A 21,616-nucleotide genomic window follows, 5' to 3' on the forward strand; every position below is an offset into this window, starting at 1 on the left:
CCGCGACGCACCGTTGTCATTAAAGGTTTGGTACTCACCCTAGGTGGCGCCCTGTCAAAGTCTGCATTCAGTATACAATGAAAGTAGCCCAGCCACAGGAGAGGTGTGTCAACATCATGTGTTGACAGACCTTGGATATTAGGAAAGAGCATGGATTCGTCCTTTTTCCGGGCATACGTGTTCAAAATGGTCAGATCACGTTCATGCAGTGTCCCCCTCAACAGGACAAATAGACTACCTACATCGGCCTTCATAAAGGGTAGTACGCTATATATAAATTCAATTATAATACAATATAAGTAAGGGAGAACGAGACCCCCTTGCAACCCAGAACAGACTGCCCCTGTGGTACATTGAAAATGAGGAGTGGAACACCTGCTCTTACTGCGTTATTCTTTGGGTGGGGTGCTAAGGTGTGGTATACTGAGTGAAGCTGCTTGCTAGCTTCTAACAAGCTGGCTCATCCTTGCCCATGTTGCCCTGAGAGATCTATCCCCCTACCTCCCGTCCTCTGACCAAACAGGCTCCATCTATCGCCAAGGTCATCGGGAGCATGGCGCCAAAGTTACCTCCGCAGGGTCACCAATTCCAGTCAGCCAACAACCCACTGTCATAGAGGCAGTCAATGCGAACCAACCCTCCTCCTTTATGGGGCCCCACAACACCCACCATTCCTAGGTGCAGTGTCACTCTTCACGATCCGGGCTCCCACCATAGTTGCCCCACCTCACGTCTTGCAGAACCACATTGGGTGGGACGACCCGAGGTAGGTGCAGAGCAAAGTGCGCCCCAAGAAGCCCCAACATGTTCTCAAGGGTAGTGGGACACCACTGGGTTCCCAATCACATTCTCTGTAGTCCGGCTGCAGTGATGACTGGCAGTGTCTCCCATCCCTAGGAAGAGCCGGTGGTGAACTCCAGAGCCAGGGTCCACAATAGTACCTTCCTGGCAGGCAGCTTGATTGGGTAGTCCATGTCAGGGACAAGGCCGTCCACACTAGGCCACCAGCGCATCAATGAGCACACATGAGCCCCACCTGGGCTAACCAAGCAGCGTGACCTGAGCCCTGCCAGAAATCTTGCATCTGATGGGGCCATCAGAGGCATGCTCCCTGACCCCCTCCAGTATAAAGCAGCTAGGTTGCCGAGGGATCATTGCAGGTGTTGCCCTGTACCACCCTCCCCCGCACTACTGCCTACAGGTCCACCAGTTTAGGGCCACTGCAGGACCCCAAGGCCAGGATGTGCAGATTTGTTACAGCATACCCAGGATGAGCACTGGGAAGTTTGGGGGCAGTGTGACCTAGGGACTCTGTCTCAGCCGCTGCTGAGGTGCCACACGCAACACACCGCTGCTCACTGTACCATAATCAGCTGGCTCTTGATGCAGACTGGCCCCCGCCGGCAACAATTCCAGGCCCCAGCAGTCACTAGCCTGCGCCCGTAACAGCAGGATCTCACCGGCCTGCAAGGTCGCTTCCTTGATGCCGCCAACAGAGCGCCGCAGCGGGCCAGCCCCTCTCCGATGTCCTCCGCAACTGAAGTTATAGGCTCATGGGTGCTCCAGGAGGGGACCGATTCTTTCCTGCCCCAGTATCTGCCGACCCGGTAAGTGCTCATGGTGCCTTGCTGCTAGCCGAGGAGAAACCGGGCTGAAGCCTCACACTGGCGCCCGAACGTCTCCTGATAGCAGCAGCACCCAGCAGGGCCTCCTCACCCCTCTTCTAGCGTCGGTGTGACCCTTTACCAGCTTGTGGGCAAGTAGCACCAATTAGAGATCCCACTATGGCTGTCAGGCGTCCGGCATCACTCTCAACACTGGAGGCCGTGGCTTACTCTCTGCCGCACGGCTCGTTTGATTCACACAGGCCGGAACCTTCAATAGCAGGCTTTCATCATGTGTTGCACTCAAATCCAACAAGATGGATCATATGGCTCTAGCCTGGTAGAAGGTTTTTTCAGGGCAGCCCAGATTTTGGGCGGTGCCGTCTTGGAAAAGAAAATTCTTTTCTTGAGTCCCCTCACTCACCCAAGGTTGCCCTTAGGTGACATGCTTCATCATTGGGGCCATCACAAGCATCTACTGCTTGGGGCGTGCTACGACTTGCGAGGGATACGTAGGAGCACTATTAGTGAAGCTATGTGTAGTGCAGTGTGTGATGTGGAGTGGTGACGAGTGATAGTTAAAAATACCTAGCTAGTAAGCCAACTCTTTATTCTTGCCTCTAGTTGGTATGTTAAAAAAGGGGGTTGGATAAAGGAAACAATAACTGTTATGTTGTTATAGTCCCTGGTATTTTGTCGACATGTTTCGAGGTGTCCCCTACACCTTTTCTTCAGGACAACATGAGGGCCAGCCCCATGTATGCCACTCCTTTGAATCAACCTGAATATTAAGGCAAAATCACAAAGACACACCTAATGTGTGTATCTGATCAATATACATATGGTTAACTTTGTACCGACAGTATCTGTATAATAGGAAAAAAAGAAGAATTCTTAGGTTAATATGCAGTGCCTGCCCATAGTGGGCCGGCCATTAAGGAACATTCATTATGGTGCTTAGTGCCTGTGAAGTGAAAAAAGGCTGTGGTCCATGCTCCAGTGCTCCTAAGACAAATGGACTATCAACATTAGTGGGTGGTGTTCCATCCGTACTAAGTGGTCCTGTTCATGAAGGATTAAAAACATAGACATAACATATACTTATTTTACAACGGCACATTCATACCAAACAATACACGACATGTAACTTTCTGTATCTTCCCTGGTCCTATGGGAAAAGAAACATACTTTTTAGAGAGCAAAGTTGTGCACTGTGGTCCGCCCAGGTGGAGGGTCTGTAGCCTGTAGGTTAAAAAACGTAGTTTCCAGATATATTATTCTGTCAATTGTATTGTCATTGGAGGTGGTGGTTGTTTTATCTTGTGAACAACTCCTTTTCTCATGAGTGACTGTGCACTAGCGCTCACTCATAAGACACTTATTTTTTGTTTGTTTAGGAAATAGAATGAAAACAGTTCCTAAAATGTAGGTAGTGCTGTAGCCGATGAGCTCAGGGGAAATGAAAATAAAATAATTTAAATGGTGAAAAGGGAAGAAAACATAATTAAATACACATATACACAGATCCAGTTTCGATCGGGTTGATCGATCTGTAAGAAATCACATGTTTTTCTTAGCATGGCCGAGAGGTTGTTTGCCCAGAGAGTACAAATGCACAGGTTCGCTAAGGGTGAGGTAGTATCTAACTGGGTTGCCGATTGTTGCTATTCGGTCTCCCGGTTTTTATACTGAGTGCGCGCAGGGCCGATGTTATGGTACAGGCCGGGGGGGAAAGGATTATTAGTCACAGGAAGCTCACTGGCTAACTCGGTTTACCCGGTCAAACCGGTTTGCCAATTGCTGCTTTTCGGCTCTCCCGGTTTAAATACAGAGTGCGCGTAATGTCGATGCAATGTTATGAGGGTTCAGGCTGAGGCAAAAAAGTTAGAAAATCTTACTTGTTACAGGCAGCTCTCCGGCATTGTAACCTGATGTGTCCCTGGCTCGACCGCATCTTAGCGTGTCAGAAGCCGGGGCCATCTTAAGTAATGCCGGTTCATTGGTTTCAACACTAGAGCGGAGGTGGCGCTCGATGTTGGCTTCACAGGAGCGCCATCTTGGGTGTATTCCTTAGTCATTCATCGAACGTTTCATTATTGTTCATTTCTATATTTGGATTTAGATCAATGTATTGATTTTAACCAGAGAGGGCATTATTTCTTTGAGAAAGGATTCTTAGAAAAATTAAGAACTCTAGGGTAATGGTCTACCCGGGTCGGGGATCGAACCGGCAATGTAGTTAGCTATAATGGTGGCGGCCATTTTAGGTAGGTCTGTCACATCTATGAGGTTCAATAGTGTTTTAGTCACCTCCTGCTCGTTTTTTCGCTTTTTGTGGCAGTGATTTAACATACCAATGGCGATAGATGGAGTTTCAATAAATTATGTCCTTCTGCTAGTCAGTTTACATTTATAGCACTCATTTTCTATCGGTGGAGTTAAGCTGGGTTCTAAAGGCCACAGATCATGACCGATACTTAGAGTATATGTGGCTACTACTGCATCGTAGCACTATCGACCTGTAGGTAACGCAGAAAAATAATTCGGAGAAATCATTTTATTTTAGGCAAAATCGATGTATGTCAGTGAGGGAGGGTGCACTTTTTCTAAACAATCCTGTGTATCTTCATTGTGTCACGGTTGAATACACAAGTGATGGCACAATTGAATGCTTCGATATCCCATGTTTTAATGTCAAAGATTTACCCATACAGCGGTAGGATACTTTAGTAGGTTGGGATGTAGTCTTATCGCATGAATTGTCCCCATGGTATGTTTTCATTCAGCCCCACACTGTCCGTCCCCAGTTTGAACACCCATCTTTGATCTTTCTCCAAGAGAACTTGTTCTTGATTGTCACAATGTTTTACATGTTCTAGGACCACCCACTTCATGTCGTTAGGAGTATGTTGTTTTTCATTGAAGTGGGCTGCCATTTTTGTGCTTGCCCGGTGGCATCGGATGTTGCTGCGATGTTCGCAGATCCTGGTGTTTATTTTCCTAGTGGTCATGCCCACATAGTGTAGGTCACATATGCATGTGATGAGGTTGACGACTCCTACTGTATTGCAATTTGTGAATTTCCGCAGTACCCAGGTCTTGCCTGTATTGAATACCACTTTCTTGGTGGTGCTAGCCAGGTGGCATACACTGCAATTTCTACAGGGGTGGTGGCCTGTGGGTAAGGTACTGATTACTTGTTGACTGTTTCTGTCATTGGTTTTTGGGCGAGTGTGCACCAGTAGGTCTCTCAGATGATTTTGTGCTCGCCTATGGGAGAACATTGGTGTTGGTATGCACAGTTTGCCACTGTTGACTATTTGCCAATGTTTTTTTTACAAAATTTGCCACTTGGTCTGATGCAGTGCTTAATGTGGTTATGCATATTGGTTTTGTTTCTTTGGTTTGCTCTTTCTCGTAGGTCTCCAGGAGGGCATCCCTGTGGTTATTCCTTGCCCTTTTCTTTGCCTTCATTATGGTTTTTGGCGGGTATTGTCGTACTTTCAATCTGTCAGCCAGGTCCTTGGCTTGTGCATCATAATCTGTTGTGTCTGAGCAATTCCTCGTCAATCGCAATAATTGGCCAAAGGGGAGGTTTTCTTTTCGGTGACGCGGATGAAAACTGTTATACAGCAAGAGGCAATTTTTAGCGGTTGGTTTGAATGTGTTGTAGTTTTCAACAAGCCATCCTTTGCATAGATATTAAGGTCTAGAAATTCCAGTTCTGACCTGCTCATTGAGCGGGTGAATTTGAGAAAGGGGTCTTGGTTGTTCAGCCAGTTGATGAAAAAGTTAGCCTCTGTTTCCCCACCTTCCCAAATTACCAAGACATCGTCAATGTATCTTTTCCACTCTAAGATGTTGTGGCGATATGGGTTTAGCTGAGATAGAATTTTTTGTGCCTCCAAGTGGTGGACGTAGGGTCCAGCCACACTTGGAGCAAATGTGCTTCCCATGCTCGTGCCATGTTGTTGTCTGAATAGAAGGTCCTCAAATTGGAAGTAATTTTCCGTGAGGGCCCATTTGCAACATTCAAGAACTACATGTGGTGGGGTGTGGTACTTCCAGGTGGAACTATAAAGGGTCTCTTCCAGGATGTCCAGAGTTTCTTTATGCGGTAAGCTGGTGTAGAGGCTTTCTACATCCAGCCCCATCATGATGTGTTTTGTTGGGTCTAAATTTAGATCTCTTAGTAGACACAGAGCTGCCTTAGTGTCCTTTAGATAGGTATTGGTTGATTGTATTAGTGGGCGCAGGAAAGCGTCAGCAAATTTTGAGAGAGGTTCCAATATTGAATCAATTCCCGAGACAATTGGTCTCCCGGTTGGGTTTTGCAATGATTTATGAATTTTTGGTATAGTGTAAAAATAGTTTTTTTTGGGTTTTTTACTGACCAAGAATTCACCTTCTTTTTTGGTTATCCAATGATGTAGCATGTCACCTAAGGCAACCTTGGGTGAGTGAGGGGACTCAAGAAAACAATTTTCTTTTCTAAGACAGCATCACCCAAAATCTAGGCTGCCCTGAAAAAACCTTCTCCCAGGCTATGTTTATATGATCCATCTTGTTGGATTTGAGTGCTATACTTTACATTTCAGGAGGCAGAACCTAGCATTAGCCTCTCTCTCCCTCCTTTTTGATAAACTTTCATCAAGTGTTGACAGTATTCGGGTGCCCCACAATGACGATGTCAAAAGGGACGACTGTGTTTGTCACGTTAAGAACTGGACCATGCAGGATTCAAGAGGATTAATTCAATGACTTGCTGAGAGCTGTAGGGCTCACGTCATGTCGGCCATGTTGCTTGTCTACGCCGGACTAGCAGATGTAGACTTGATTTGCACCTAGGTATGCATTTGATAGCTGGTATGTTTTGTAAGATCTAATGACCGCTCAACCGAATTGATTGGTTTTAATAGTGCTGTTATGCTATCCATTTGCACTTGCACTTTACATCAGATCATGGATGATACACAAACTGTAGTATTTTATGAACTGTGCTTAAGTTTTAAGTATAATTTGCTGTAAATATCAACGTTTTAATTGTTATGGCATAAATTGCTGACAATAAACTTTTGACTTTGACTATGTTCACGAAGGAGTATTGCCTGACAGTCAGTTTCACTAGGAGGGTCATTTTGCCTGCTTGGTTCTGCAAGACTTTCTGGTTCGAGTCTATCTACAGACCCACCTCCAAATAGGTATTGATTTGTTATCTATTCAAAAGATGAGTATTCTGCGACTAGAAGATGAGTAGAACAAGTTACTTATCTTCCGTAACACTCTTTCTGGTAGAGACTCTATACAGCCGCATGTTCCTCACCGACCCTCCCATCCTCCCTGTTCCGTGGTTGGACTCTCTCCATTAATACGGTCCCAACTCTAGGAATCTGCACACGGTCTACCAATTTGCTTTTGGCACTCTGCGTCTAGAGTCGTGCATGATCTCAAAAGCAACGGACGTCCGTGCCCAGGAGTGGCACCCATAAAGCCCGTACATAATTTCTGGAGGGACTCATCGTCAGTCATGAGTAGCAAGGCACCACTGTCCGGTATCAGAGGGAATGCTGAAAAGTTTCCAGATCCAGTCTGACACCATAGGAAAATTAAAAAGGTGAGAAATCTGTGGGCAGATAGTCTCTACCAGAAATTGCGTTACCGAGGGTAGGTAATTTGTTCCATAGGAATTTGAAATGGCCAAGTTGAAGTCCAGAACATCATTCCTATTGAGAGGCTATGGTGGGACCTAAAAGAGCTATGCATACACAAATACCCTGAAACATCAAGGAGCTTAATCAGTTTTGTAAAGGGTGTCCCAGAATTGCTCCAAAGCAATGTTTGATATTGATAAACTCGTACAAGAAACATTTACTTCAAGTTAGTTTCTGTAAAAGAGGGTTTCCACAGGTTACTGAATCACAGAGTAGATTTACATTCTCAGACAAGGTTACTGAATGTTAGCTATTTTTTGTTTAATCATTAAAAAATGAAATGCTTGCTTTATTGTAACAATTTCTCATGTCATGTTGTACTGTGATAATAATTTGAAATGCGTTATTTGCAGTGTTCTAATAAATGTGTAAAGGATCATTTATCATTGCTTTATATGATATAATGTTTAATCTGAAAATGTATGTTATTATGAGCTATTTGTACCCAAATATCATTGCTGAGAATGTTCCACAGTGGTGCTAGTTGAATTATGATGGGGCTAAATATTCCAAAGAGTTAACCAACGGTAATATATTCCTTGTCCGCCTGGAATGGGTTCTTCTCGGTTTTCGTGCAAGCCCATGAGTTGTAATGTCTGATGCTCAAGTAAGTCAGGCTGCTCCTTATTCCAGGTGGTAACCCGGAGTGCCATGAAAAGTGCTCAAGGTGCTACCGCTTCAGAAAGTTATATGTATGTCTCAGGTTCTTGAACTTATTGCTCATCCCACCATGCCAGTAATTCCCGCATCTCGTGCATGTGCAGTCCCATTGTGATTACCATTCATCCGCTTAGTGCCCAGAATTTGTCATTATTGTCTCCCTACTAACCAGCAGCAGCCTAGTGCAATCTGTAAAGTCTGGGCAATGGCAGGGGGCCCATCAAGCATCATACAGTGGTGCAATTTAAAATAACTAGAACCCGACACACAAATATCTTCAGGGGCCTCTAAGATTCCAGCTTCCCACAGATATAAGAAGCCTTTAAGCTGAGATGGAGTAAGAGCACTCTGAAGTATTGGGATTCTTTTCTTAATAAAGAGAAGGATCAAACAGGAAATAAATTGAAAGCTTCTTTCACATTGCATGCACAGAATCAGCAATGCTGCTGCTTTGGTGTATGCTATGTGAAAGATGCCTGTCAAGTCAAGTCAGAATTTATGTAGCGCACTACATACCCAGGGGGTCTCAAGGCGCTTGAGGAAGGGGGGGAGGTTTACTTATCGAATATCCAGGTTTTAAGCTGTTTTCTGAAGGCTAGGTGGTTATGAGTAAGGCGGAGGTGGATGGGAAGGGAATTCCAGGTTTTGGCCGCTAAGTAGGAGAAGGATCTTCCCCCCCATGGTGGCTTTGTGGATGCGCGGGATATCGGCGAGGGCTTGGTTGGACGAACGCAGCTGGCAGGTGGGGGTGTAGAAGGAAAGGCGCGTGTTGAGACAATCAGGACCAAGTTCGTATATGGCTTTGTGTGCGTGGGTGAGGAGGCGGAACGTTATCCTCTTGTTGACGGGGAGCCAGTGAAGGTCTTTCAGGTGAACGGAGACGGTGGTCTGTACGGGGGATGTCTAGTATGAGTCTGGCTGAAACATTTTGGATGCGTTGGAGTTTTTTCTGCAGTTTTGCGGTGGTACCGGCGTAAAGGGTGTTTCCGTAGTCCAGAATGCTTGTAACCAGTGCGTGGGTGACCGTTTTTCTTGTTTCGGTGGGGATCCAGCAAAATGTTTTTTTGAGCATGCGTAGGATGTTGAAGCATGATGATGAGACGGCGTTGACTTGTCTGGTCATCAAGAGTGAGGAGTCCAGGATGATGCCCAGGTTCCGTGCGTGGTCCGTCGGTATGGGAGCTTTTCCTAGGGCCGTAGGCCACCAAGAGTCGTCCCAGGCGGAAGGGGATGCACCTAAGATGAGGACTTCCGTTTTGTCAGAGTTCAGTTTCAGACTGCTGTGCTTCATCCACTCGGCTACTTCTTTCATCCCTTCATGTAGGTTGGTTTTGGCGGTGATTGGGTCTTTGGTGAGTGAGAGGATCAGCTGAGTGTCATCAGCGTAGGAGATGATGTTGAGGTTGTGTTGACGTGCGATGGCTGCGAGGGGGCTCATGTAGACGTTGAAGAGGGTGGGACTGAGTGATGATCCTTGTGGGACGCCGCAGATGACTTCGGTGGCCTCTGACTTAAAAGGGGGGAGGCGGACTCTCTGAGTTCTTCCTGCGAGGAACGAGATGATCCATTCCAATGCTTTTCCTTGAATTCCGATGTTTCTGAGGCGTTGTATAAGGGTACTGTGACAGACTGTGTCGAAGGCTGCAGAGAGGTCAAGGAGGATGAGGGCGACTGTGTCTCCGTTGTCTAGAAGTGTTCGAATGTCGTCTGTTGCTGCGATGAGGGCGGTTTCGGTGCTGTGATTGGCTCGGAAGCCAGACTGTGAGCAGTCGAGGGATTTGTTGGTTTCGAGGAAGGCGGTGAGCTGATTGTTGACGGCTTTCTCGATGACTTTGGCCGGGAATGAGAGGAGCGAGATGGGGCGGTAGTTTTTGAGATCGGTAGGGTCGGCTGTGGGTTTTTTCAGAAGGGCGCTGAGTTTGGCGTGTTTCCAGCTTTCTGGGAATGTGGCGGAGTTGAGGGAGCAGTTGATGACGTCTCGAAGATGGGGTGCGATAATGGAGTCTGCTTTGTTGAAGATGAGATGGGGGCATGGGTCAGTAGGGGATCCTGAGTGGATGGAGTTCATCAGGCGAATGGTGTCTTCTGTGGAGATTGGGTTCCAGTCGAGAAGGTTATTCGGAGGAGGTGAAGGTTCGGAGGTGAGTGGGGTGGACTGGTTTACGGGTTGGTTGTCAAAGCTGTTATGAATATCGGCGATTTTGTCATGGAAGAATGAGGCGAGGGAGTCGCAGAGGACTTGAGAGGGGGTGATGTCGTTGGAGCTGGCGGTGGGGTTGGTGAATTCTTTGATGATGTTGAAAAGTTCCTTGCTGTTGTGGGCGTTGTTGTCTAGTCGGTCTTTGAGTGCTGATTTCTTGGCTGTTCGGATTAGTTGGTGGTGTTTGCGGGTGGCGTTTTTGAAGGCGGCTTGGGTGATAGTGTTTGGGTCTTTTTTCCAAGTTTTCTCAAGGGAACGACAGAGCTTCTTGGATTTCTTAAGGTCATCGTTGAACCAGGGGGCGTTCTTGCTTCCTTGCTTGATTTGATGTTTTTTCAAGGGTGCTAGTTTGTCGGCGGTTTGGGTTAACCATTGTGTGAGGTTGGTGGCGGCTTGGTTAGGGTTCGTTGAATAGGCAGGAGGTTTTTGAAGAAGCGATAGGGAGATCTGGTCGATTGTGATTTTGTTCCAATTTCTTCACAGAGTTGGTTGAGGGTGGTTGTGGATCGTGGTCTTACTGTAAATGAAGTGGATGCAACTGTGGTCCGTCCAGTGGAGGGGTGTGGTGTGAGTAAAGGAGATGTGCTTGCTGGAGGTGAAGATAGGGTCGAGTGTGTGTCCTGCGTGGTGTGTGGGAGTGTTAACAAGTTGTTTGAGTCAGAGAATGGTGAGATTGTCCAGAAGGGTGGTAGTGTTACTGTCGTTGCTCTTTTCCAGATGGAAATTGAGGTCTCCCAGTAGAATGTATTCTTTCGAGGGGAGGGCGTAGGGGGTGATGAAGTCAGTGATGTCTTCGCTGAATTTTGTACGGGGTCCTGGTGGCCTGTAGAGGAGGGTGCCTCTGAGTGTGGTCTTGGGGTCATTGTGGATCTGGAAGTGAAGGTGTTCGGCGATAGCGAGGGTGTCTTCTGAGCTGGTTGAGACGCGGATGGTGTTCTTGTGGATGATGGCGATGCCTCCTCCTGTTTGGTTGGTGCGGTCCTTACGGATGATCTTGTAGCCGTCCGGGATGGCTATGGTGATGTCTGGAGCTGATGAGGCATTCATCCAGGTTTCTGTTAGGAAGGCGATGTCCGGAGAAATGGTGTTGAGTAGATTCCAAAGGTCGATGGCGTGTTTGTGAACTGAGCGGGTGTTGAGAAGGATGCATTTAAGGTGGTTGGTGTCGGATCTCTGTTTGGTGTTTGTGGATTTGGTTTGGGTCTTGATGCAGGTGAATTTGCAGGAGTGGCAGGTGAAGGGTCCATGGGTGTGTCCTGGTGCTGCATGGTCGCAGTTAGGGAGTCGGCCGGGGTTAAGTGCTGAGAGGGTGGAGGCGTCGTAAGTAATGCGGGAGGCGGTGGGTTGGCGAGGGCCAAGGGGTCTGGCGCTGGGCGCGGTCCAGGCGCGGACGGGCGTAGACGGGCTTACCTTTGGCGCACCTTCGGCGCGCATGGGGCGCAACCGCTGCGCGTGAACGCTGCGCGCGGGAGCATCTGTCATATATGGATGGTGGAGGGGGAGGGGCGAGGGAGGGGCAGCTGGGAGGCGGTAGCGGGGGGGGAGGGACGTGCTGGAGGCAACACAAAATGGCAGCAATCAAAACAACGCTCCGAGATTAGGGGCACAAAGTAAAAAATGCTATGGGCACAATCAAGGCACAATAATAATACCAGGGGGCACAGGCGCAGATAGAATGCAGAGCGATGCGAGCAGAGGCAAAGAGAAGCGCTGTGAGGTGAGCAGGCACACGTCACAACGGAGCGCTACAAAATCGGACCAAGCGCTAGTTAAATGTAGCACAAAGCAAATGCACAACGAAGCGCTACAAAAACGGATCAAGGCGCTAGTAGAATGAAACCGGTACAAATCAAAGCACACAGTATGAGCAGCAGTGGGGAGTACGATACCAGGAGCCAAGGGGGGAGCGACCGCTTCAGCTGGAGCAAGGCTGGTCACAGTAAGAGGCCGGACGGGATGTTCCTGATATCAGTGGGAGGGAGGGGCAGCTGGGAGGCGGTAGCGGGGGGGAGGGACGTGCTGGAGGCAACACAAAATGGCAGCAATCAAAACAACGCTCCGAGATTGGGGGCACGAAGTAAAAAATGCTATGGGCACAATCAAGGCACAATAATAATACCAGGGGGCACAGGCGCAGATAGAATGCAGAGCGATGCGAGCAGAGGCAAACAGAAGCGCTGTGAGGTGAGCAGGCACACGTCACAACGGAGCGCTACAAAATCGGACCAAGCGCTAGTTAAATGTAGCACAAAGCAAATGCACAACGAAGCGCTACAAAAACGGATCAAGGCGCTAGTAGAATGAAACCGGTACAAAGCAAAGCACACAGTATGAGCAGCAGTGGGGAGTACGATACCAGGAGCCAAGGGGGGAGCGACCGCTTCAGCTGGAGCAAGGCTGGTCACAGTAAGAGGCCGGACGGGACGTTCCTGATATCAGTGGGAGGGAGGGGCAGCTGGGAGGCGGTAGCGGGGGGGGGAGGGACGTGCTGGAGGCAACACAAAATGGCAGCAATCAAAACAACGCTCCGAGATTGGGGGCACGAAGTAAAAAATGCTATGGGCACAATCAAGGCACAATAATAATACCAGGGGGCACCGGCGCAGATAGAATGCAGAGCGATGCGAGCAGAGGCAAAGAGAAGCGCTGTGAGGTGAGCAGGCACACGTCACAACGGAGCGCTACAAAATCGGACCAAGCACTAGTTAAATGTAGCACAAAGCAAATGCACAACGAAGCGCTACAAAAACGGATCAAGGCGCTAGTAGAATGAAACGGGTACAAAGCAAAGCACACAGTATGAGCAGCAGTGGGGAGTACGATACCAGGAGCCAAGGGGGGAGCGACCACTTCAGCTGGAGCAAGGCTGTTCAGTGCTGCCTAATTTTGGGGGCGGATGGACGTGCTTCATAGGCCCCACTACAAACACTGCCTTTACTCACCCAGATGCTTACAGTATTTTAATACCCACTGATATGCCCCTGTGACCCAACTCTCCCCACAGTTGAGAAAAGATGTCACTCATCTGGGCTGCCAGGTTAGTTTGATGAGTGCACACTGGACATGCCAGGGAGGGAAAGGTGCCAGCTCCTCTCTCTTTTTATTGGCAGGGTGCTGCCCACACCAGTCTCTTCCAAGCCTCCATAAAACATTCAAGGTAGTGTGGCTGCCTAGCCAAGCTCCACTGTGTTGACCATTACCTTTTAATTCATGTAGCATTCCCTCCACCATTAGCCCTTGTAGTATTTTGCCTTGTAGACATTTTCTAGATTTAGTGGTAGCTGAAATGTGTCTCAATGAGTTATTAATGTCCTATGAAATGCCTCTTTATATTTGAAATCTAGTTAAAGTTCATAAAAAATATTGATCTTTGTAAATATATTTTTATATTTGTTTTACTCTTTTAAAGGTTTCAACTGGTAGTCCTTTAACAAGACCAACCCCACGTTCACCAGCTAGCTGGGCCAGTCCACTCACTTCTCCAACGAACACATCTCTGAATACTGTATCCCTTAGGTAAGAAAGAGCATCTGGTTTAGTGAGAATCATCTTCATCTTCACAACAACTTTGTGCCAGTTTACTTGTTTCTCAAAACTCTACTGACATTGTAGTGTATTCCTGGAAAACGTTAAAAAAAAAAAAATGGATCCTTTACACCTGCTTTATTTCTTTATGTTGGATGGATTTTAATTTTTAGAGGCAGAAAGTTGTGTTTTCTGACAAGGGGAGAGTTTGGTACAGGCTGATTTGATATGAGACTTATTGGTGGGTAAAGATACACCACCTTTCCCCTGGAGAAGCCACACGTCAACTGGCAAATCTGTTTTGAGTACTGTCCCAATACCGAAAGCCAACTGTACTGAATAGGTAGTTTTTTTTTTGTAATTTTAACTCCCTAGTGGAGGCCAGGTTCAGCATTCAAGGCACACAAGAATCTGTGTTAGGTTTGGAATTAAATACAAAGTGACACCACAAGTAGACTTAGTTAAGCTCAGTATCGACCTAGACCAGGGTTCTCCAGTGTCGGTCCTAGAGGGTCAGATCCATGCCAGATTTTTAAGATAACTACTTTTATCTAAATGTGAATAAGCTAAAAATCCGTCATGGATCTTACCCTCTAGGACCGACATTGGAGAACCCTGAGTAAACCTATGAGAATCCTCACTCACAATATGAAACAGGAGGAAAATTAAAATACAGTATGAAAAAAGAGGGCAATTAATATTTAGTGTGAACAAAAAGGAAACTGAAGGCCCTAGCGCCATCTGGGCCGAGAATCCACCAATTCACACATTGATGGTGGTTAAGAGCTCTAATCTGTAGCATTTGGCATTCAGATAGAACATCACAATGTAGAAATTGCTATGTGCCTTCGTCATAGTTTCCACAGCTTAGACATCCCTCGGAAGGTAGCTCAGTGAGTCCATGCCACAACTATGTGGTGCAAGCCCTCTAACCCAAAAGCCCACACCCAAAAGTGTAATGTTAATCTAAAACCACTAAAACTGGGGTGCAGTTTGGCATGTGTACTAAAGGTCTCAAATGTTACATGGAGTCCAGGGACTTCCTGGCTACATTGAGAGTGGTAGGGGGACCAGTAGCTTATGCTGGGCACGTCAGTAGACTTTGTTCTGTTATTTAGGTGGCGATACACATTAATGGCCCTACCACCCTCTCCAATCCCTGTCCCAACCCATAGTGCAGCAAACTCTAGACCTATTCAAGTTGAGAAAACAAAAGACATGGCTCTCCTCCAGTAATTCTGAAAATATCAGGTCCAAAAGGGAAAGCAGTCAGAGTAAGCAAAAAAAGTAAAGAAAAGCCAGGTTGACAGAGTACTCTGCACAATGCAGGGATCTTCACCTTTACAAATAGTATATATGCCACATTCATTATGGAGAATTAAAAATGTGTACAAAAAACTGTTGGATGAAGAACAGTATTGTAATCTGTTAAGACAACTATGGAGCGTGTATACCACAGGAATACAAGGCATATATATCTGCTTTGGGCCGCAAAACATAACTTATTAAGATAATAGCACAGTTTCTGTTTGTTCCCAGAAGAAAAGACGCTCCTTTCCCCATAAAAATACTTCACACTAAATAGCACCCAAACATCATGTACCCTACCTACACAAGGTTTATATCTGTGTGGTGATCTGGATGCCCAGCATGTGGTAACTGGCATCCAGTAATGGGCATATTCTACAATTTATAGTCACTGGGTTGTAACTATCAGATAAGGGAACAACTGTTAGTCTAGTTTCAGCTAGGACTGGAGTAACTAGTCAGCTAAGTATTCCCTAAATTAGTTCAACTGTGTCAAGTGAGGGACTCAACAGACTTACCATCTTATCGAGAATCCTGTTGCTTAACATTTTGACATGTGACCAGGAAGCAGCAGGTGTCTATTTGAAGGGCCACTAAATGGAGGTATACAAAAACGCCCAGGAAGCAAAAGAATCTAAGAAAGAAATTGTCGAGCAACCATACTCTCACAAATGCTGGACCAGATTAAATAAGGACTGGATCTAGATGAAGCAGAGTTACAGTAGATGGAGCAGGATTCCAGGAGGTGGAGCATGGTTCCAGGATCAAGTTACCAGGAGGTAGAAACCCACTTCCACGGTTACCAGAGTATTTGGGATGCACCTAACAGTAGGTTCAGACTATTTAAATAGGGCAAAATGGAAAGTTGGAAGTTGAAAGGTGGAAGAAGCAGGAAGTGGCATGCAGAAAATAATTACCTTCTGATAGATTGGTATAGTGCCATTAGTAGAGAATATACAGGAAGGTACACCACTTCATTTAACGTGACTCAAAATAAAATGGCTTGTTTCAAGGAAGGCAGCATGAAGACATTAGAATTCTTGTTGGTGACTCAAGAAGCCTGGTGCTGATCAGAATCAAACACCAAGTGAATGAAACCTTGATTCCTTGTAGTGTTGAGTGAGTTAGCCCTTGCATTCGGTTTCCATGACCTATGCTGAACTTACATATTTCTTACCCGCCATCCAAACAATGACACTAGAACCTGTCTATCTTGGGTGTTAAGATAGTGAGAAGAAATGTTCTGGTTCTGTGCCTTTGAAGTATGGAGTGTGGGATTGTCCCTAGTCGGAACGCAGCAACAGTGACTGCGTGCTAAGTCGTAATGGGTGTTTTGTTCTAGGGCCTTTATGCTGGATCAGGAGCACTCATTGGAGTCACTTGTCCAACCAGGAACTGGTTCTTTAGGATTAGGTAGTGAACATGACTACTGTCTGTAATTGACAAACATTACAAATGACATGGAGCTTAATAAATACTCGCATGAGTCTGGATCTTAATGAAGGAAAACAAGGTAAGCTAAAAACATTAGGGACTTGGCGGCACAGCTCTATTAACCCATGCAAAACTTTCATTCCAGTATTATACTATTATTGTCTGATGTATTTGTAGGTATCGCTGGTGCCAAGCGCTTTGCATTTACTCCAGATCTTCAACAGGAAGCAGTGGAATACTTTTAAGCTCCATTTTGTCTCCTTGTGCTTCTCATGTTCTTACCCAATATGGCTGGCTAGTTTTGCCCAGTTGTCAGACCTTTCTAAAGGTGAAACTTGGTAGTCTTTGGAAAAAAGGTTGTGATTTAACTTATTAGAGTTAGGTGCCTTTCATCTTGCTTTGGCGACCTTCCTGCTGTTCCTCAGAGCAGGATTTAACAGACAGCAGGGCAAATGTGCTCTAAGAGCAGAACAGGGGATGAATGAGCGGTATGCAAACTGTTCAGCATTGATAGACTTGTGATTTAGGGCTATAAGACATGGCATAAGCATCTCCAAAGCCTACTTAAAGGGGAAAAAGAGGTGGCTACTTTCAGACATTGATCAACTAGTGCTGGTGAATCACCCTGAAGTACTGAACTGAATTTCTCACCTTCGGCAACCTCTCACTTATTTTTGTTTCATCTGAATTGCAGATTCACTCAATTGTGTCTGAAGGAGTTTTTTCCCAACAATACCTGGGGGATTAGTTCGCTGGCTCATTGGAGGTCTTTGTCCCCTGTAAGAACCGAGTATCCACACTTTAGGAGCCTGAGGCTAACTCTAAAAGATTGGTTATTGCCTGGAAAGCTCATGGTTGTAGTTGCCAGGAGACCTTTCATAAAATTTGTATGTCCTTTAGGTTAAAAGAGTTTATTAAAGAGTGATTGTTGACTTATTTTGTCCCAGTGGTGGTGGAGTTTTTGATCTCTCTTGTTGAAGATGATTTTTAGGTTGCTTGAAAGAGGTTCTCAGTTGCAAGAGTGTGCAAGATTTTTGAAAGGTCTCACTAATTCCCTTCTGAGTTTTGAAGCGGGATCTCAATTTACTGGGGCTCCCATTCCTTTCTTGAACTGTTTGATATTAAAGATGATGGGCCATATGTAGGTAATACATGTTTTGCGATTTTTAGGGAATCGCAATTAGAAAATCGCAAAACGCAATGTAGGTAGGATTAGCAAAATATTTTGCAAATCCCACCTATTCCTTATTTGCGAATTCCAAATTGAGATTCGCAAATACGGGATACCTTCCCATTCATACCCATGGGCTAGAAAGCCCATAGGAACGAATGGGAAGACATTCTCAATTTGCGATTCTCAATTAGAGAATCGCAAATTGAGAATGCAATTTCAAGGTTGCAAGGGTGTCAATAGGACACCCTTTTGCACCCCTGAAATAAACATGTGTGCACATGTGGCGCACATGCATGTGCTAAGGGCATGTATGTGCGCCACATGGCACTTTGAAAAATGCCAAAAAGGGAATTTTTCACAGAAATCGCAAATTAACACCAACCTGAAGTTGGTGGTAATTTGTGAATCCTTAAGCATAAAATCGCACAACTTGGTTGCTACCTACAGTGCATTTAAGGAATCGCAATTTGGGATTCCTTTAATGCATTCGCAAAATAAGGAATCGCAAATTTTGCGATTCCTTATTTTGCGTGTGGGTGTTTCTGTGCTACATAGCACACTGCCCAAATTGCAATCGCAAACATTTTGTGAATTTCTGCATTTGCGAACGCAATTGGGCTACCTACATATGGCCAATGTTCCTAATTTTGTTTAGTTTGGTGCATTTATGCAGCTTAGCAAGTTGCAGAATCAGAAGAAGTAAGATGAAATTAGAGCAAAGGGTTACTTGCAATAATTATGTCTTTTCAGATAGATATTCTTTCTTCCCATGAGTTGCTTAGTGCACTTAGAACATTCCCTCTTTTGATGACGGTAAATGATTCTGGCACTGTAGTGGTTAGTGTAGAATATACACATGGAGACCAGGTAATGCTTTTTGTTGCAAAGCAGTATCACTTTCAATGACTAATCTACAGATAATCCAGAATGCTGCTTCTTAATTGGGAGTATTAAAAACATTTCCAGATCTGGCCTGAAAATACGTATAGAAGTCAGTAATCTACTGGAATACATTGTTTTAGGGAAATGTACTACAGAAGGTTGAATAACCTTTCCTTGTCATGTTGTTACTGCCTTGTTGGACTGGCACCGCTGTCATTCCTAAATCAGACAATATCAGGTGGGCAATCTTGGTGATGTAACATTTGTTGGCCACTTCGCTCTCAAGTTTGATTGTTTTTTTGTTTTGCTTTTTTGCATTTTGAGGTAGGAACCTCAGTTGAGAGAGTTGTTAGAATTGGGGGTCTCTGGTTGGCGCAAGTATTCACTTGTGACATGCAGGGACCCTCTCCTCTAAGTCAGGGCAAAGGATGACCCCTTAGAATTACCCTTGCTCACCCTCTAGGTGCGTGGCGTGAGCAGCCAAGGCTATTCTCCAGGCGTTGTTAGTTAAGCATTTGCAGCAACACACACAGTAAATATACCAATCCCCCACAAATGGACACCAGGCTGTTGATATATAAAAATACGTTTCTCTTTATGTAAAAATATATAGGCAGGTAAGACTTATCACAAGACCAATAATAACGTTTTTATATTAGGCCACAAGATTGTAAATAGGCAAGCGTTTCTCAGTTACAGTTCCAAGGTATCTTCTTTCTAGTTCAATTAACTTGTTTCTTCTTAGTCGCTGTTACTGCTAATACATGATACTCCACTCAACAGTGCTCCTTTTTTTACTATTTAGGGGCTCAAGGCCAGTCTTAGGCCTGCTGAGCGCTTCGCAGCGCTTCCGTGCACTCAGAGCGGGTAAAAACGGAACACTCTATCACGGCTCACGCATCCAGCGTGAGCACCCGTACGCGGCGTACACTTTGGCCAGAGAGAAGCAGAGCGTCCCGCTGTGAGTCTCGGGTACGAGGCGCACAGGTCTCTCTTGAACAGTGAAGCGCCCGGGTCACTCACTCGCATGCGGTGTGCTACCAGTAGGGAGGCGGGTAACTGGGAGGCCCGGCGTACCAGGGTGGGAGCGTTCAGTCTACTCACGGTTTGCGGAAGCGGCTGGTGCGAAAGGGGTAATCAACCGTTGCGGGCCCCTAGCCCGGCGTGGAGTCTTGAAGAACGTTTGGATTTCCTTGGGGTTGAGCGAGTCGTGCGCGGGCAGTGCGACTCGGTCGGATGAAGGGGCGCCTTCGGATCTTTAACGTCAGCGGGTGTGGGCACACAGACAGGCGCGACCCTCGACCCCCAGTACGACGGTACGGGAGTCTCCACAAAGGGGGCGGCGCGGCCTGCAAACGCTCTGGGATGGTGAAGCGGAGACAACAGGGCACGGTCCGTGCGGGCTGCGATTCCGGCGGGGATCACGATCTCCAGAGAAATTCCGGCGGGAGGGGCGAGAGCACTTCAGCGCGCTCCTAATGACAGGTGGGGGCAGAGAGCGACTCCGAACGGAGCGAGGCTCTCACGGGTGAAAAGGCAGTCGAGCTCCCGAGTGCCACAGCCCTAGGAGGGGGCGTTGAGGGGCGCAGTCTTACTCCGGCGGGAGGCACACACGGCTCGAGGTTCAAAGACGAGCAAAGGCACCAAGAACCCACTAGTCCTGGGGTTCAGGTCAGGGGGCAAGCTCAATCAAGCCCTTGGAGAAAGTTTCTAGCACAAGTCTTCAAAGTCGTTTTCATCAAGTCTTCTCCTCTCCTTCCTCAGCAAGGCAAGCAGCAGGCCAGTCCTTCCAGCGTCTTCTTCTCCTTCTAGTTGGGAAGAGGTTCTTTGTGGGAAACGGGATTCTGATTTACAAGGAGCAGGGCTCCTACTTTTATACAGCATTTTCTTTGTTCTCACAGGCCAGGGGGGCCTTTGCATAACTTCATTCAGTCTCTGAGCACCTTGTTGGGTGAACTCTGGCTTCTGCTTTCAGTGTGAGGGGCAGGCACATCAGACGCTCCACAGGAGGTGGAGCCAGCATTGTGTGGACAGGGGCAACCAGGAGTACCTTGTTGACAGTGCTTCGCCCTTCCTGGGCCAGGTGCCGGCTGAGTCATCAGTCGCTCCCCAGGGGGCGGAGCCAGCATTGTGGTGGCAGAGCACAGCCCTATTCAGAGTCCAGGGGCACTCCCACCTCCCACTAAGATGTAATCCTTGCATTCACCACCTGTCATCCCCCAGCCCTGTCACTCACATATCCCAGACAGTCAGATACACATCCAAGCAGAGGCGGGCTGAAATGGTTAGGCAAGCAAATGCTAGCTTTCTAAAAGTAGCATTTGCAAACACAGGATATTAAATAAACTTTACTAAAAGAAGTATTTTATTATTCTGAGTTCAGGCATACTAAACTTCACTTTCTACCATGTTCCCTGGGCCTGCTGGGATTATAGAGTGTAATAACTCCAGCAGCCCATCTGGCCTAAGAGAACAGGTAGTCTTACAATAGTGAAAAACAAATTTGGCTGTAATTCACTATTAGGACATGCCACACACATCAGGGCATGTCCTACCTTACACTTACGTTGCACCCTGCCCTTGGGCCTACCATAGCGATGACTAATATGAAGCAAAGGGAAGGTTTAGAGGCTGGCAAGTGTGTGCACATGCCCAGCCAGCATGACAGTACCAGACTGCACGCAGGTTCTGCAATGGCAGACCCTAGACACATTTTAACAGGCTGCTTCTGTGGGTGGCGCAACCAGCGCTGCAGGCCCACTAGCAGCATTGGCATTTACAAGCCCTGGCACTCCTGGTGCACTTTACTGGGGACTGACAGTAAATCCAATGAACCAATCAGGAACATCAATCACAGTTATACTTTACATAGGGAGCACTTGCACTGCGGCACGGGTTGGCCGTGGCGCAGTGCCCTGAGCAGCGGACACCAGCAAAAACATCTGAGGCACATCAGCAAAAAGTGGAAGGGAAACTCACGCCAAGGTGCCAGGTCTAACAAGAGTATTGTCTGTTCTGGGATGATAAATGTTGGAAATGACCATCTTTCGCCTGGTGTTCCCCCAGGTTTTTGCCTTCTGTAACAGAACCTGTTTTTGTTTGCCTTAAGACTCTGCGC

At 46.7% G+C, this 21,616-nt stretch overlaps 1 protein-coding gene across 26 annotated transcripts in view; it reads left to right on the top strand.

The window, feature by feature from the left end:
• The window catches only part of CLASP2 (cytoplasmic linker associated protein 2), a 2,039,150-nt gene that overhangs the window by 1,762,876 nt on the left and 254,658 nt on the right, over nt 1-21,616 (top strand). For all 26 annotated transcript variants that reach the window (XM_078688301.1, XM_078688302.1, XM_078688307.1 and 23 more), the window contains one exon: nt 13,585-13,691. In XM_078688301.1, the coding sequence (XP_078544427.1) occupies nt 13,585-13,691 (107 nt within the window). The remainder of the gene's footprint in view (nt 1-13,584; nt 13,692-21,616) is intronic.

This window comes from Lissotriton helveticus, chromosome 4_1 (genome assembly GCF_964261635.1).
Source record: "Lissotriton helveticus chromosome 4_1, aLisHel1.1, whole genome shotgun sequence".
Lineage (NCBI taxonomy): Eukaryota > Metazoa > Chordata > Amphibia > Caudata > Salamandridae > Lissotriton > Lissotriton helveticus.